Consider the following 18220-nt stretch of genomic DNA (forward strand, 5'->3'; position numbering starts at 1 on the left):
CTCTCAGTCAGTTTGGTCTCAGAACCCCTTCACAAATTCTTAAAACCTGAGGGCCCTCAAGAGCCCTCGGTTGGGTGGTCTAGTTGGGTTTATAAGTACCAGTGTTTACTGCATTAGAGATTAAAACTGAAAAAAAAAATCAATATCTCATCCCTTAAAGTAATATACATAGCATTTAATGAAAAATAAGCCCGTTTTCCAAAACAAAAGCTCAATGAGAAGACTGGTTTTGTTTTTACGTTTCTGCAAATCTCTGTAACGTCTGGCTTAGCAGAAAATAGCTGCCTTCTTACATCAGCTTCTGCGTTCAACCTGTTCCAAGACCACATGTCACGTAGCCTCCGGAAAACCACAGTACGCTCGGGAAGGAACGACAGTGAAAAAGACAAATCATGTCATCACAGATCATGTCTTCGTGTCCTTATGAAATGAGTTTTGACTTCAGGGTACCCCTGAAAGGGTCTCACGACCACTAGGGGTGCCCAGACCACACTTTGAGAACCACTAGTCTACGGAGGCAGAAACCGGGGAGGACGAGGGAGGAGGATAGGGATGGAATGTCAGGGAAGACACGCACGTGCACACACACAGCCAGCAGGCACAGCATTAGCAATCCTGGAAGCTGGAAGCTGGCACACAGGCCAGTGGGTTTTGCGTTTGTGGTAGTGACTGGTTTAAGGGCACATGGCACCCCAGGAAGGCGTAACGAGCAGGTTGGAGGATCCCACACGTTCACTCTCGGTGTTCCCGGGGGTGCTCAGGCTGACAGCTTGGCCTCGTCACGGCAGGGACCTTCCCGTGCAAGGTTCCAGCGAGCGTGTCTGTCTGACTTTTTTCTAACCACTCTTGCGTCCCGGGACCTACGTGTCAATCTAATGTCTGGTTTTCTGCCGACGCATACCTACCTGCCCCTTCAGCCCAGCACGCTGACATAATCACAGGGCAGCAGTGCAGTTGGCAAGGCGATCCAAGACTGCGGTGCCGAGGACGTCCAGAAAAAGAACGTGCGAGGGATACGAGGGAGGAGTCCAAGAGCAGATTTTACACTTTCCTTGAAATAGGATGCAATTTCCACCCACTTCCCCACCACCCCCACCACCACGTCTTTGGAGGTTTCGAAGAGAAAATTCAATTCCTAGCTATTTGTGGAGGGGACCGTGCGTTTTTCCCAGCGTGGGCCTGGCACACGTTCTCGTCTGTCCTGGTGGGGGAGGCTCTTTTCCACTTGGAACCATTTTCCTGTCACCTGTAAGATTGTACCCCTTGCAGTCAGGGCTGTTTCTGCCAGCCAGAAGTTAGCAGGGCATCTCTGAGCGAGGCCACCATTGATTGACAAGTTATGTCTAAATGATATTGTATGAGTAAGCATGTGTCATAATGGATACTCATTGTCTGCCCTTCAGGAATAATCATTGGGTAGAAGGCTGGTAGTGTGTTCAATGCTGTACTTGCAAAACTCCTGTCTGGTTTATAGTGAAACGTTGCAAATATGAACCGAACTTAGCGTTCTCTCCCTCCCTGTCTCCCTCCCTCCCTCTCTCTGTCTCTCTCTCTCTCTCTCTCTCTCTGGCTAGAACACACAATTTCTAGCCAATCAGGTTTGCTCACCTGTGTGAGCGCTTGACAGGTGTGTTAATGCCATAGACCATGATGCAAGCCACCCAGAAAATTGGAAATTTTCTAGTGGGCACGTTAAGAAAGTATGAAAAGCTCAGGTGACGTGAGCCTTAACAATGTATTTTGTTTCATTCGGTCTATCCGAAATCTTGTCATTTCTGTGTATGTCGCAGCCACGTTTCAGGGCCTCCGTGGTCACGAATGAGCAAGCTATCGTACCGGACAGTACAGCTCTAGAAGATATTTCTTGGTTTCTTTGAAATAAAGCCCTCCACGTGGGGTGCCTGGTGGTTCAGTCGGTTGAGCCTCTGACTTCGGCTCAGGTCATGATCTCGCGGTCCGTGAGTTCAAGCCCCACGTCGGGCTCTGTGCTGACAGCTCGGAGCCTGGACCCCGCTTCGGATTCTGTGTGTGTGTGTGTGTGTGTGTGTGTGTGTGTGTGTGTGTGTGTCTCTCTCTGCCCCTCCCCTGCTTGTGCTCTGTCTCTCTCTGTCTCTCAAAAATAAATAAACCTTAAAAACAATTTTTTTTTTTGAAATAAAGTGCTCCACTTAACTCCTTATTGGGACCAGTTTTCTCTGGGGTCCCCTGGTTGCAGGGTCCCAGGTGACTTGACCTGATCAAAGTAGTCTAGGCATTCTCTCTAGATGAGGTCCAGGAAGGTTCGTGTCCATCACGAAGTTAAGAAGTTAAGAAGGACTGCGTATTCCCAGACTCCAGACTGTCCGCTTTCCTCCTCAATGCTAACTTCTGACGGGTGGTGGACAGCCCTGGGCCAGCGTCCACGACACCTGCATTTCACCCCTCTCCCCTTATCATCACTTCTTCCGTGCCGCGAGCGTTTTGCGGTATCCAGCTCGTGTCTCCACTTGGAATGTTGACTGTTTCTTACAACAGCCCGACCCATTGCTAACCATATGTTCCCTCTTGTAGACACAGTTCAAACCTAAGTCTCCACCAAAAAGTGTTGAGCCAAGAAGCACTGGAGAGCACCGAAGACCATTTCCATGCAGCCTACCTTCTGAAAGACGTGGCCAAGGAGACCTATCGGGATGTGGCTTTCACCCAGCAGGCCCCCCAGACATCTGTCATCTTCAAGGGAACGAGTCGGATGAGCAGTCTGGTTTACCCAATAACCCAAGTCCACAGTGCCGGCCTGGAGAGCTACAGCTCTGGTCCGCCGAGCGAGGGCACCATCTTGGATCTGAGTACTACCTCGAGCATGAAGTCTGAGAACAGCAGCCATTCCTCTTGGGACTCAGACGGGGCGAGCGAGGAAGGCACCGTGCTCATGGAGGACAGTGATGAGGACTGTAACGGGCCGAGCCTTGTCCCCGGGGAAGATGAGTACCCCATCTGTGTCCTGATGGAGAAGGCCGACCAGAGCCTTGCCAGCCTGCCTTCCGGGCTGCCCATAACTTGTCACCTCTGCCAAAAGACGTACAGTAACAAAGGGACCTTCAGGGCTCACTACAAAACTGTGCATCTCCGCCAGCTCCATAAATGCAAAGTTCCGGGCTGCAACACCATGTTCTCATCTGTCCGCAGCCGGAACAGACACAGCCAGAATCCCAACCTGCACAAGAGCCTGGCCGCCTCCCCGGGTCACCTGCAGTAACAAGACGGCGGAGCAGGTGTGCGAGGACACGTGTGCGGATCGGAATTCAGGAATAAGGTAGTCCAAAGAAACGTCTCCGGTTTTGCTTAACACCACTTGGGGCAAGCCAGGCAAAAAGGCTTTGAGCTGACTTCACGGTCTTGCTGCGGCAGAATGCGCAAAATACCAGCCTTGGAGGAAGTCAGCCCTGGGGCCGCGCTAAGGCCCTGTCCTCTCTCGTGGCCCAAGAGGCTTTTCCCTGACCTGGCAAAAACTGGCAGAAACACCGTTTTCCCCACGTTTGTTTACACGTTCCCTGGGAGGGCTCCAGGTCTGCAGGCTGGCAACAGGGGCCCAGGACCTGGGGGCAGCCTGATGTCAGCCTTGCACGAGTGTTAAGGGTCAGCTGAGTGTCCCGGGGAAGCAGACTGCCGCCACGGGTGAGGAGCCAGTCCCAAAGTGCGCATTTCAGTTCCTGCTTTAATGAGTCTGCCGTCCAGACTCAGGTTTGGGGAAAATGACTTTTTGAGACTATGCCTCCGTTTGGAGTGGAGAATTGCTTTTTTTTTTTTTTTTCTCTTTCCCCTCCCCCTTCAGGGGTCTCACGGACCTCCAGTTCTTAGAGGAAGCAGATTGGTTTCAACCCAGAGGAATGTGGATGTCGTTCCCAAGGATGTCCGTTCTTGCCGTGTCGTGTGCGTTCAGGAAGCTCGGGGGCGGGGGGGTGGATTTCATGCACTTAAACATCGCGGTCTTCAATTTAATTTAAAGTAATTTTGATAATATTTAACTTGTGTTTGTTACGTGAGTAGTCGGGGTGAGTGCAGACGCGTCACGGTGTGACCCCTGGGTCCCTGCTCCAGGGCAGAAGGAATATGTCGGCCTGAACTTCAAAGCCGCTGCCCGTGGTCTTGCGGTGAACCTCGGAGTCTGGTCCCTTCTGGTCCTCCGTGGAAGGAGTGCAGGCGTGACTGTGGCAGGACCCGTTGTAAATACTCGGCCAGAGCGCTTAGAGAATACGGTTCTGATGGTTGTGGTGCATTTTTGGTATCACTGGGTCCCTCGGTCCTCACCCTTTTATAAACGTGTAAGGTTAGGATGAACTTTCCGATTTACCCGGTAGGAGAAAAATAGGGCGTTAACTGCCATACTGTACGTCTTAATATTTAACTTATTCTGAAATGTGTTCCACACCCTTGTACACATGTGCTGTTGTAGAAAGGAAGCTTAATCAGTTCCTGTGAAAAGAGACCATCTCTTGAAATTTGACATTCACGGTACTCGGCAAGCCCGTGGCAGGGAAAGAAATTGACTTCGTGTTAAGACTTCAGGTTAACCGTCTTTTAAGCTTACCGTTGATTTAAGTAATGAAAAACATCCTCAGAGAGAAGCGGGGGTTACAAGAGAGAGATTATTCCTCCTGCACAAGGGTGAAAAAAAAAAAAAGCCAACAACCTGTTACGGATTGTTTCAACATTTTTAAAAAATAAATATGACAACACTTGGTCTCTGCGTAAAGTGAAACGTATCTTTCCACCGTTTTGTTACCCAGCTGTTTATTATTCCAGTTTCCCCAAAGTGGAACCAATTTGTATACAAATGAGTTTTCTATGATTTAATAAAAATATATGCCACATGTTTTTGTTTAAAAAGGCAAACATTTGTAAGACTGGTTTTGTCATGTGGACGCCGTGTTGTACACGTGCTGCGGTCATTCGCGCACACACACGCACACACACAATGAATTTTACAGAACCGAAAACCCAGGGCTGGCAGGCAGACAGGTGATAGCATCAGTAACTACAGCCACATCCAAACAGGAGTTGCAAGTATTAATGAGTTCCAAAGAAAGAGCAGTGGTTACTTCCCGGGGAAGAGGGGCTGGGTGTCAGTTTATTTTTTGTTTTTAATGTTTATTTTTGAGAGAGAGAGCATGAGCAGGAGAGGGGCAGAGAGACAGGGAGAGAGGATCCGAAGCGGGCTCCATGCTGACAGCAGAGATCCCGATGTGGGGCTCGAACTCACAAACTGCAAAATCACGACCTGAGCCGAAGCAGGACACTCAACTGACTGAGCCACCCAGGCGCCCAGGTATCAATTTATTATTAAGGAAAATACAAAAATGGGGCACTTGGGTGGCTCAGTCTGTTGAGCGTCTGACTTCAGCTCAGGTCGTGATGTCACAGTTCATGAGTTCGGGCCCCGTGTTGGGCTCTGTGCTGACAGCTCGGAGCCTGGAGCCTGCTTCGGATTCTGTGTCTCCTTCTCTCTCTACCCCTCCCCTGCTCATTCTCTCTCTCTCTCTCTCTCTCTCTCTCTCTCTCTCTCTCTCTCTCTCAAATAAAACGTTAACATTTTTTCAAAAATTAAATGCAGTGATTGCTTAAAAATACTGGGCTGTCAAAAATAATTCTTAACAGCCAGGGCTCAAAGTAGAATGAATTTCAGCTTCTTCCTTTCTTAAACGTGCAGAGTTGTTGTGTTTTTTTTTGAGTCAGGTTTTTGTAATTAATCTTCTCACCTCCTCACCTCTTTTATCTGCCCTTCCAGTAGATAAAAGCATGCTCCTCTCTCCCTTCTGACCCCACTGTCGGGGGAGGGCTCCACGTCCCTGCTTCAGGGGGATCAAGAGGAGGGAGCCACCAGCGGGTGTGTGGGTCCCAGCTCAGAACCCTCCGGTAGCAGCTAGTATAAAATCCAGAGACTCTCTCGAGGCCAGCAGGGTCCTGAAACGTCTTCCCACACCTGCGACTTCTCCATCCTTCCGCTTACCTTGCATTACAACCTCTGTGGGCTTTGTCTTCCCTCGTGGTCGCCCTTCTGAACCTCCACGTTGCAGGATGCCACCCCACGACTCATCGTGGCTACGGTAGCCGACCTCACTTCCTGCCCTCAGAGAACTGGTGGGAACCCCTGGGGCTCGCCCCCCACCACCGCCGCCCCCCCACCGACCCCTGGTCAGCTTGTCTGCCTTCTCGCCTGTCCTCACATGGTCTCATCTGGCCAGACTCTGCTGCCACCCTCAGCCCCACGTGGCCTGGCCGAGGCTTCTGAGTTCCCCGAGCACAGCCTTTCTGATTTTCTCCACTGGCGCCCAAAGCAGATACCGAAAGGACTAAATGTGCGAGGGTGTTTTGAAGAGAGACCGTACTGTCGGAGAGGAAACGGGAGGGAGCCGGGGAGGCCGGGGGAGCCAGCAGACAGCATGCAGATCTGACCTCCTAGTGAAGGAGAGAAGGAGGGAAGGTTGAGTGAAAGAATCCGAGACTGCCGTGTGGTCTGGGGAAGGTTGGGGCAAGGCCCCTGGGGGCGGTCTCTAACCCAGGTCAGCCATCAGAGCAGTCGCCCCTCTCCCAGGAGTGGGTTCCCTGGGAGTCGTATCCCTGCTACCCTCAGTCTGGCTGCGAGCGGCCCGTGGGAAGTGTGGCCTCCGTGCAAATGTGGCCATGGGTTCAGAGCACAGTACCTGGAGCCCTTGGCCAAGTCCTGTGTTTATCTGAAGTCCCTGGGTCCCGTTCAAGGTGGATTCAAGCCTGCATTTTTCTCCGGACTTAAGAGTGGCGTCCACGTTCGTTTGGAAGGCCGATGCCCTCACTCAGCCCTCCGGCTGTCTCAACGATGGGGCCCCCTCACCTCTTCCCTTGCCCATCCATTATCAAATATCCTTTCTACTGCTTCCGTCCCGCTAGCCTAGAACTCTTGCAAATCGCTCTCATCTTGGGGCACGTGGATGACTCAGGAGGTTGAGCGTCTGACTTCTGCTCAGGTCATGATCTCCCGGGTAGTGAGTTCGAGCCCCGCCTCGGGCTCTGCGCCAGCAGCGTGGAGCCTCCTTTGGATCTTCTGTCCCCCTCTCTCTGCACCGCCCCTGCTTATGCTGTCTCAAAAATGAACATTTTTTTAATGTTTATTTATTTTTGAGAGACAGAGCATGAGTGGGGGAGGAGCAGAGAGAGAGGGAGACACAGAATCCGAAGCGGGCTCCAGGCTCCGAGCTGTCAGCACAGAGCCCGACGCGGGGCTCAAACCCACGAACCGTGAGATCACGACCTGAGCCGAAGTCGGACGCTTAACCGACTGAGCCGCCCCGACGCCCCAAAAATAAACATTTTTTAAAAATCTCTCTCATCTTAACAATTGAAAGAAAGAAAACATAGCTTTCTAGAGCCCTGACCCCTTCCGGTGGCCCTTCCTCCTCCCTTGGCTTTGTACAGCCGGGTGCTTACAATAGATCTGCCTCTCCCCTAATCACTGCATTTCTTTCTTACCCTGACGATGGCCCCGCCCTCACCAAGCTTCCAGTGACCCCCAGACGGCCGCATCCAAAGGACGCCTTTGGTTCCGTGGTGTACCCTCGTCCCCCTCTGGCCTTTTCTGTCCTCGCACTCGTGCTCTCTGGGATGTCTCGTTCATCCCTGTGACTACCAACTGCTATCTGTCGGCTGACGCCTCTGAGTCTACACCTCCGGAGTTGCCCTCGTGGCAGCGGAGATGCCCGCTGGGTGTCGCAGAATAATCCACAGCACCCCCCTCCAGCTCAGCTGGTGCTCAACCCAATTTGTCGCCCTCCACACCACCGATCATCTTCCCCCTTGCGTTTCCTCGGGGTGAGGGAGCGGTGGCCAACCCACACCAGAACCCCAGGGACACCACCACCTGTGGTCAAGAACGTGGCTCTTCAAGTCGGACTGTCCTCGGCTGTTCCACACGCCAGCCGGGCGACTTGGGCCACCTCACAGCTTCTCTGGGTCTCCGTGTTCTGGTCCATATGATGAGGACAGAAAGAGTCTCTGCTTCGGCAGATCCTCATGAGGCTCAAGGGCGTGGAGCACGTGAGCGCTGCCTCATAAGGGCTCCGCGAGCCTCGCCGTAACCATCCTGTTCGTCACCGTCGTCCTCATCGCTGTCAGCGTCGTCACTACCCCGGACTTGCCCTTCCTCTCACGCCCGGCGGCGGCCATCCGTCACCAAATCCAACAAACCTGCCTACCGGAAAATGCCCTCCGATCCTTCCCCTTCCTCGTGCTGGTTGGTCAGTATCCGTTCAACAGGGCGGCCCTCTGCTTCCTCCTCCTCCTTTCCGGAGACCTTCAGGAGCCTCCTGCGGCTGCTGCTTTCTCCAGCCCACCTTCCCACAGCGGCCCCAGGGAGCTCTCCCAACAGCACAGAGCGGACTGTCCCTCCTCCTCCAGGTGCTTCCTGCTGCCCTCGTGAGGGTGGGGTCCCCCCAGGCCGGCCCCGGCCAGGCTGACCCCCGCGGTCGCCCCACAGGCCCCGGCTTGTCGGTCCCCAAAGCCCTGCCTGTGTCGCTTTGTCTCCAGGAACCACCCTGCCAGTCTCTGACCCCAAACCCTCTGTCCTCCCCTGAGACTCAGCTCGGGTGCCCTCTCGTCCAGGAAGCCCCTCGTGCCCTCCCCCTCCTTCCCTCCCAGGGCGGAGTAAAGCCAGCCCTCTGGGCCCCCCTGTGTTGTCAGGGTTTGCTCACGGATTTGCCTTGCGCCACCCCCACCCCTCACCGAGGGGCCTCCAGCTGTCAGTCAGCAGATGGACCGAGAACCCACCTACTGTGCGTCAGGCACCGCCGAGCACACTCTGCTACATGCCGTGGACACAGGGCTCGCTCTTGTGGAATTTAGAATAAGGACAGATATTAAGTCAACAAATAAATGAAAACTTATGCAAGCTTAGTTCCCAGAAGAGAGGTCTCTCTGTCCAGTGTCTCCGGCTAGCACCCGTCCCGGCTAGGCCCGAGGGCACAGGGTTGTGACCTCCCCGTGACCTCACCTCCTCAAGGTTGGGACTCCGGGTCTCCCTTCCCAGGCGTGCGGCTACATAAATGTAACTCAGCTGTCAGCTGCGGGCACATCCCTAAACCGCCAGCCTTGTGGGGTCATCCTTCTGTTTACGTTCAAATTAAATAACATGAGCCTTCCCTCCTCCCCGCCCCCGCCTTTCAGAAGACTGACCTCAGCAATCACTTTCCCCATCAGCCTTTGAACGTAAGAAAAGCAGACACGAGCCTCCCGGGTCCTGAGAGCATACTTTCAAATCAACACGACTTCAGCAGACAGACGAACGAACCCTGGCTGTTTGGCCCTCATCACGGGGATCTGATATTACTGACTCCTGCGACCAAGCTCTCAAGCCCCATTTACTGCCTAACCTAGCAGAGGGTCAGAGACCAGGGAGGGGCCACACGTATGGCTTTTGGGCCTAGCTTGGGGTGTTTTTCCTAAGTGGCTAATCGTCCCACACCCAGATTTTGTCTGATTTCTCAAAATCGCCCTCGATTAGGAAAACTGATAATCACTGCTTCTTTTTCTTTTTTCCCTTTTTTTATTGAGATAAAATTTGCACAGCATAAAGTTTATTTCAAGTGTGTGATTCAGGGGTGCCTGAGCGGCTCAGTCAGTTGAGCGTCCAACTTCAGCTCAGGTTGGCATCACATGGTTCGAAAGTTCGAGCCCCACATCGGGCTTTGTGTGAATAGCACAGAGCCTGCTTCGGATTCTCTGTCTCCCTCTCTCTGCGCCCCTCCCCTGCTAGTGTTCTCTGTCTCTCTCTCTCTCAAGAACACAAATAAACATTAAAAAAATTAAAAATAAAATAACAAAGTGTACGATTCAGAGGCATTTAGTACACTCACTATGCCGTCCACCTCTGTCCGGTCCAGAACATTTCGACCACCCCAAAATAAAACCCTGTACCCAGTAACAGTCACTCCCCGTCAGTCTGCTAACTAATCTACCTTCTGCCTCTACGGAGCTGCATGGACATGTCATATAAATGGAATCGCACGCGATGTGGTCCTTTGTATCTGGCTTCTTTCACTTGGCATGACGTTCTCAAGTTTCATCCGTGTTGTAACATACATCGCTGCTTCTTACGGCTAAAGAGGAATCCATGGTGTGGAGTTACCACATCCATTTCAGTTTGTCTTCCTACCCATCAGTTGATGCACATTTGGGTTGTTCCCACCTTGGGGTTGTCACAAATGATGCTGCCGTGGACACGGGCGTACGAGTTTCTGTTTGGACGCATGTCTTCTGTTCACGTGGGTCTGTGTCTAAGGCTGGAAGTGTTGGGTCTTACGGTAAGTGTGTTTGACACCAGCCTGTTTTCTTTTTTTTTTATTTTAGAGAGAGGGGAGAGGGGCAGAGGGAGAGAGAGAGAGAGAGAGAGAGAGAGAATCCCAAACAGGCTTCATGCTCATCACGGAGCCCAAAGTGGGGCTCAGTCCCACGACCCTGGGATCATGACCTGAGCCAAAATCAAGAGTCAGATGCTCAACAGACTGAGCCACCCAGGCACCCCATAAGGTCGCTGATTCTTTTTTTTTTTTTTAATGTGAATTTATTTTTGAGAGAGAGAGACAGAGCATGAGTGGGGAGAGGGGCACAGAGACACAGAATCAGAAGCAGGCTCCAGGCTCCAAGCTGTCAGCACAGAGCCCGATGCGGGACTCAAACTCACGAACTGTAAGATTATGACTTGAACCGAAGTCAGACGCTCAGCTGACTGAGCCACCCAGGCGCCCCATAAGGGCACTGATTCATCAGCACGGTTGCACGTTGGAATCATCTGGGCATCTTTTAAAGTACTGCTTCCTAGTCCCTCCCTCAGATGGTCTGGGATCATCGGTCTGATCTGTGGCCTGTGCACGGAGAGTTTCAAAGCTCCCCAGAGGTTTCTCCCAGCCCAGGTTGAGGATTTCAGACACAGGGACTCACAGATGACATCATTAATCAATAGCTTGCCCTCTCAAGTCAGTGTCTTCAGACCTGCTTGATTATGAGAATGTTCTGGGGCACTCTTTGAAAATACAGATTCCCAGGGGCGCCTGGGTGGCTCAGTCACTTAAGTGTCTGACTCTTGATTTAGGCTCAGGCTGTGATCTTGCGGCTCATGGGTTCCAGCCCTGTGTCAGGTTCCTCACTGACCATGTGGAGCCTGCTTGGGATTTCTCTCTCTCTGTCTCTCTCTCTCTGTCTCTCTCTCTCTGTCTCTCTCTCTCTCTCTCTCTCTCTCTGTCTCTCTCTCTCTCCCTCCCTCCCTCTGCTGTTTTCCTGCTTGCTCACTCTAAGATAAGTAAATAAACATTAAAAAAAATAAAATACAGATTCCCAGACCCTTCCTCTGGAGATGTCCTCAGTACTTAGTGGGCCCCGGGGGGTGGAGGGGGAGAGCCTGGGAATCTGAAGTTTCAACAGACACTTCGGGTCTCTTGTGATCTGGCAAGTTTGGGAACCAGTATCTTGGATTCTTCCCCAAATGTGGGCCCCCCACCAGCGCCAGCTGGAGCTTGTAAGAAATGCACGTTCTAACTATTACTAAATCAGAACCTGCCTTTTAACAGTTCTGCAGTGATTGTAAACACACTACTATCTTAGAAGTACGGTGTTAGAGTACTTAATCTCAAGCAGTGTCATCTGTAGGTAAGAGGTTCTCAAACTTGATCGTCTGAAAGCATTAGATCGTCTGAAAGGCTCATTAAAGCACAGGCTGTTCTTGGAGCCTCTGATTCAGCAGGTCTGACGCAGGCCACGTGTCACAAGTCCCCAGGTGATGCTAATGCACTTGGTCTGAGAACCACGCTTTGAGAATCCCAGATCTGGCATCTGGACTAGGGTTTCTCAGACTTGGCACTCGTAATGTTTTGAGCCAGATAATTCTTTCTGGGGTAGAAAGCTGCCCTCTGATTGTAGGGTGGTTAGCTGCTTCTCTGACCTCTACCTGCTAGGTTCCAGGAGCACCCCCAAAATTGCGGCAGCTAATTATGTCTCCGTGCATCGCCAGATACGCCCTGGTGGGCTGGGTGACCAAATTGAGAACCACTGGTCTAGAACATACCTAAAGGGGAGGGGTCCTGCCACTCATCCCATTCAAGAGGAGAGCAGACTTGGTCCCTAGCTTGGGCAAGCTCTCTCAGACTCTCCTCCCAGATCCCGGAGGGATCTGGGGCCTGAGACCCCATGAGGCAATACCCTTGAACCAGGATTTCCTCGCCTGGGGAAATGATATCCCTTTCCTGGCTCCCTGGCTACAAGAGAAGCGTCTGGAACTCTCAACAGCAGGTGTGAAGTCCTGATCAGGTAGCCCAGTCCCTGTCGCCCTCCCCTCCTCACCCGTAGCCCCTTCTTTGCCAGATATCTTTGGCTAGTCCTAAAAACCAGATTTCCCAAGAAATGTTAAAAGTGACCACAATACAAGCAAAATACATAAGGAGCTGAATGTCTGTTGGTCACCTGATGCTTTAAAAGCTACACGCTAGGAATCTGTGCAATTGGTGAGCTTTAATTAGTGTGAATTGTTATACTTTCTTTATGTTCTTTGCAGAGGGCCGGGAATATTGGGCGGTGAGGGAGAAGACCATTTTTTAAAAGCTTCTGGGTTCTCCAACCTTCCTGGAGGTTGGTTCGCATTCCATATTGTTGGCGAATAGTGCCCTCTGCTGGAATTTTCTGGTTATTGCGATTGCGGCTGAGTCCTGTCAGGCCAGGCAAGCGTGTTTGCAAATTCCCCTGGTGAGCGGACCTTGTCTTCCAGCTCCAAGGCTGGCTGAAATGAGGATGTGTTTCCTGAATGTTCTTAAGCCCGAGTCCTGGAGTTGAGTGCCTGAGCCTAGGACACTGGTTAGGGCCTAGGACACTCGTCAGGGTCGGGTTCACACAGACCTCTCCCCGCCGACCCTCCCCAGCTTAGCCCTCCTGGAACAGGGTCCCTGTGACTCCCCAACCAGCCCATGCGTGGAGAAGTGATGTGCTAGGAGGCACATGTGTGGGGCCCCCTGGGCTCCTGGCTCCTGCTTCCTCCACCGCATACCCCCAGCTGCAGCACCTTAAATGTCTCTCTCTTTCTTCATCTGTAAAACGGTGGTTTCAGATTGTGCTCTGGGGTGACCCCAGGGACCTCATAGAAGCCTCACAGGCCAAAGGGAACATGAGAAGCAGCCCAGCGGGCAAGTACCGTCACCAGAGTCCATCCCCCTTCTACCTGGTTGTATATATTAGGTCTTAGTATTTTGTTTTGTGTTCTGCTGAGAGAGAGAGAGAAAGACTTTCTTCTTTGAAAATCATGACAGTAGGTGATCTCTCAAGTCCTTCCAGCACTTTCTCTGACTCCTGCCCTATGGACATTTGTGGGGAGACGTGTCCCAGTGTCACACCGCTGTGTCCTGCGTGCCACCCAGCCCCGCTTTTCAAGCCGGATTAAAGAGAACCGTAAGGGCTGAGGGTGACCTCCTTCTTCGCCCTGAACAGCACCCAGCCCAAAGTAAGAGCTCAGTGTGTGTGATAATGCCCCCCCCCCCCAAGCCAGTTTTGTAGGCAAGCTCCGTACCTTGTCATATTCCAGAGTCATTGCCCGTCCTCTAAGAGGACATTGTGTTCGGTCGGTAAAAACAAGCTCACCGGAATTGGTCCGTAAGGTTTGGTGACTTGGCTCCTTGGCTCACCCCGTTGTACGTTTTCTAAAGCTTCACATTTAAAATGTAAGTCTGAGGCAATGGTTGATGCTGAATACCAGACCCTGTGAAGTTTGGTTTAAACGCTATAAAGGTCTTTATAGATATTTATACCTTTATCTCTGTTTTTTTTAATATATATATTTTTGGGGGGTGGGCATCTGGGTGGTTTAGTTGGTAAGTGTCTGACTCTTGATCTCAGCTCAGCTCTTGATCTCAGGTTCGTGAGTTCCAGCCCCACATTGGGCTCCACTCTGGGCATGAAGCCTATTTTAAAATATATATATATATATAAGATGTATATATAATACAAAATATATATATTTATATATATTTTTTAAGTAGGCTTATATATATATATTATTTTTATATAATTTTCTATTTATATTTATATTTGTTGTAGACTCTGGGTCTGTCCAGCAAGAGAGCAAGACGCAGGATTGAAAATGTGAGAGAGGCTAATGTCCGGGAGGAGACAAGAGCCCTGAATAAGGGTCCTTGCTCCATTTTTATTAGGCTCGGAAGGCTTACAAACATGTGATGGATGTGCACAAAGAGACAATGAAACTGTGAACATTAACTCATGGGCGTGGGGGAAAGAGGGTTTTGGAGATATGTGGTGTTAGGGGTTTGGGTTAACACAAAACAAAATCCTGGAGCTGGGCAAAGGTTGTGTACGGCAGACGTGAGGCCCCACCTCTGTTTACCTAAACTGGCCTAGGGGACAAGAAAGACAGACCATGCTACTTCAGCGTCAACAAGGCATCTTTCTTTTGTTAATTAGCTCCGTTCTGGGCAACTTTGCTGAGGTCCATAACCCTATTTACCTGCTTACGTAATTTGGTCCTTCCTTCCTGTGAAAGCAGCTTTCTGCTGTTGTCCTGTACCTTTGTCCTATACTGGGGGCCTTTGCCTCATTTACCTAATATTTACCTAATCTTGTTTACCCAAACTTGGGTGTGTTCATTCTGTGGCTTTCTAATTCTTTATGCCTCGTTAACCCATCAGTGCAGCCTCAGGGAATTCGAAGCTTATTCCCCACGTATATATACAGGGACGCCTGGGTGACTCCGTTGGTTAAGCATCTGACTCTTGAATGATCTCAGGGTTCATGAGATCGAGCCCCACGTCAGGCTCTGCTGGCAGCGAGGAGCCTGCCTGGGATTCTCTCTCTCTCCCTTTCTGCTCCTACCCCACTCACTCTCTCTCTCTCCCTCTGTCTCTCTCTCAAAATAAATACATTTTAAAAACAGAAAATATCAAAAATATTTTATTTTTTGGAAAATAAAAGCTATATGTATTTAAGGTGTACAATACAATGTTTTGATGTATGTATACATTGTGAAATGATTTCCACAATCAAACTAATTAACATATCCATCCCCTTGCGTGTCAGTTTTCTGTGTGTATATGATGAGAACGCTCGATATCTACTCTCCTCGTGAGTTTCAGATGTATAATACATCATCATTAACCACCATCACCATGCTTTACATTAGACCCCCAGAATTTATAACTGGAAGTCTGTGCCCTTTGATCAGAATCTCCCTCTCCTCCCCCAACTCCAGTCTTCTGGAAAACACCATTCTCCTCTCTGTTAGTGTGAGTTCACCTTTTTCTTTTTTCTGTTCATAGATCTCATGGAGAGGTGAGCCCGTAAAGCCTCCGTCTTTCTGTGTCTGGCTTGTTTCACTTTGTCCTTCAGGCCCATCCAGGTTGATGCAAATGACAGGACTTACTGCCTTTTTGAGGCTGAATAATATTCCATTGTGTGTGTATATACACCATATCTTCTTTATCCCTTCATCTGTCAGCGGGCGCTTGGGTTGTTTCCCAAGTTGATGGCTACTGTGAGTGATGCTGCAGTGAACATGAGACAGTGATTCTGTTCCCCTCAGATCTATACCCAGAAGAGAGAGCACTGGATCGGAGGGTGGTTCTAGTTTTAATGTTTTAAGGAACCTCCGTGCTGTTTTCCGGAGTGGCTGCACCAGTTTGCATTCCCAGCAACAGTGCACAAGATTTCCTTTTCTCCACATCCTCGCCAATGCTCGTTATCTTGTGAGTCTCTGGTAATCACCATCCTAACAGGTCTGAGGTGATCTCTCACTGTGGTTTTGACTTGCATTTCCCGAATGATGAGTGATGGTGAGCATCTTTTCACATGTCTGTTGGCCATCTGGATGTCTTTTCTGGAAAAAGGTTCAGCTCCTTGGCTCCTCTTTGAACCAGGTTTTTCATTTGTTTGTTTGTTGCCATTGAATTAGGAGTTCCTGAGATTTTTTGGATGTTAACCCCTTAGCAGACAGATGGTTTGCAAATATTTTCTCCCATTCCATACGGGGCCTTTTAATTTTGTTGATTCCCTTTGCTGTGCTGAATCTCCCTGGTTTGTTTTTGCTTTTGTTTCCTGTGCTTTTGGCATCAATTCCAAAAAATCACTGCCAAAACCAATGTCAAGCACGTTTTATCCTGTGCTTTGTTCTAGGAGTTTAATGGTTTCAGACCTCTCATTTAAGTATTTAATCCATTTTGAATTTGTATATTGTGTAAGAGTCTAATTTCATTCTTTTGTGCGTGGCTATCTGGTTTTCCCAACAGTATTTATTGAAAAGACTATCTTTTCCCCAATGTATATTCTTGGCACCTTTGTCAAAAATTAGTTAACTGTAGGGGCGCCTGGGTGGCGCAGTCGGTTAAGCGTCCGACTTCAGCCAGGTCACGATCTCGCGGTCCGTGAGTTCGAGCCCCGTGTCGGGCTCTGGGCCGATGGCTCGGAGCCTGGAGCCTGTTTCCGATTCTGTGTCTCCCTCTCTCTCTGACCCTCCCCCGTTCATGCTCTGTCTCTCTCTGTCCCAAAAATAAATTAAAAACGTTGAAAAAAAATTAGTTAACTGTATATGTGTGGGTTTATTTCAGGCCTCTCTCTTCTATTCCGTTGGTCTATGTGTCTGTTTTTTTGTTTTGTTTTGTTTTGTTTTAAATTTTTTTAACGTTTTATTTATTTTTGAGACAGAGAGAGACAGAGCATGAACGGGGGAGGGGCAGAGAGAGAGGGAGACACAGAATCGGAAGCAGGCTCCAGGCTCTGAGCCGTCAGCCCAGAGCCCGACGCAGGGCTCGAACTCGCGGACCGCGAGATCGTGACCTGAGCTGAAGTCGGACGCTTAACCGACTGGGCCACCCAAGCGCCCCTATGTGTATGTTTTTATGCCAGTACCATGTGGTTTTTATTACTCTAGCTTTGTAATAAGTCAGGAAGTGTGATGCCCCAGCTTTTTTATTCTTGCTCAAGATTACTTTAGCTATTTGGGGTCTTTTACAAATTTTAGGATTGTTTTTCTCTCTCTGTGAAAAATGCCATTGGAATTTTGATGAAGACTGCATTGAATCTCGAGATCACTTTGGGTAATATGGACATTTGAACAATAATAATTCTTCCATGAACACAGGATATCTGTCTCTATATTTCAAAGTCATGTGCTTCTAAATCATCCATTTTAGACATTAACTATTTTCTTCCTGCTATGGAAAAATGGAGACTTAAGTCTGTTGTGTTTATAAACAAATAATTTTTTTTTGCTTTTTTAATATTTTTTATTTATTTTTTTTTTTTAATTTTAATGTTTTATTTATTTTTGAGACAGAGAGAGACAGAGAATGAGCAGGGGAAGGGCAGAGAGAGAGGGAGACACAGATTCCGAAGCAGGCTCCAGGCTCTGAGCTGTCAGCACAGAACCCGACGCGGGGCTCGAACTCACAAACCACGAGATCATGACCTGAGCCGAAGTCGGACGCCCAACCAACTGAGCCACCCAGGCACCCCTATTTTTTATTTATTTTTGAGAGAGAGAGAGAGAACGAGCACGAGTGGGGGAGGAGCAGAGAGAGAGGGAGACACAGAATCTGAAGCAGGCCCAGGCTCCAAGCTGTCAATGCTGAGCCCAATGCAGAGCTTGAACCCACAAGCTGTGATATCATGACCTGAGCCAAAGTTGGACGCTTAACCCACTGAGCCACCCAGGTGCCCCAAGAAATAACTTTTTTAAAGTTATCACCATATCCATTGAAATTCTTTAATTGAATCCATAGTAGCTGCTGGGAAAAATCCAACTGTCTTAGTCATGGAAGAGCCAAACCTCAGTGTTAAATACCTGAGAGGCTTTCAGGCAAAACAAAACAAAACAGCAACTCAGAGGTAAACTAACCCATCACCACTCTTTCATCGTTATTGATAAACTATATTGATTAATTATAACGCCTGTGTTTTTGCAAAGCACCATATAATTTTCAAGAGCAGGTAACACAGTTCATTTTCACAACATCCCCGTAAGGGCCGCAGAGGCAGCTCCATTTTACAGGTAAAGATGTGCACAGAGCCGTAGGGGCCTGAGGCCACGGAGCTGGGACAGCCCTTGGCCAGGTGTCCCCCCCCCCCACCCCCACCCCATAGGACCTGTGGCCTGGAAAGGAAGGACACAGGTGAGCGTTCTCAACAACCTGCTGTCCTTAGTTCCAGATCCCGTCTTTCTTTCCTGTCCCCT

General features: G+C 49.8%; 2 protein-coding genes across 3 annotated transcripts in view; both read left to right on the plus strand.

Annotated features, from left to right (window-relative positions):
• Positions 1 to 4872, plus strand: part of BNC1 (basonuclin zinc finger protein 1) — a 31458-nt gene extending 26586 nt beyond the window's left edge. For both annotated transcript variants that reach the window (XM_078449067.2, XM_078449068.2), the window contains exon 5: positions 2551 to 4872. In XM_078449067.2, coding sequence (XP_078305193.2) covers positions 2551 to 3235 — 685 coding nt within the window. In that variant the 3' untranslated portion in view covers positions 3236 to 4872. The remainder of the gene's footprint in view (positions 1 to 2550) is intronic.
• Positions 1 to 18220, plus strand: part of HOMER2 (homer scaffold protein 2) — a 615401-nt gene that overhangs the window by 224740 nt on the left and 372441 nt on the right. The window lies entirely within an intron of this gene.

Source organism: Panthera onca, chromosome B3 (assembly GCF_046562875.1).
Source record: "Panthera onca isolate mPanOnc1 chromosome B3, mPanOnc1 haplotype 2, whole genome shotgun sequence".
In the NCBI taxonomy this organism is placed as follows: domain Eukaryota; kingdom Metazoa; phylum Chordata; class Mammalia; order Carnivora; family Felidae; genus Panthera; species Panthera onca.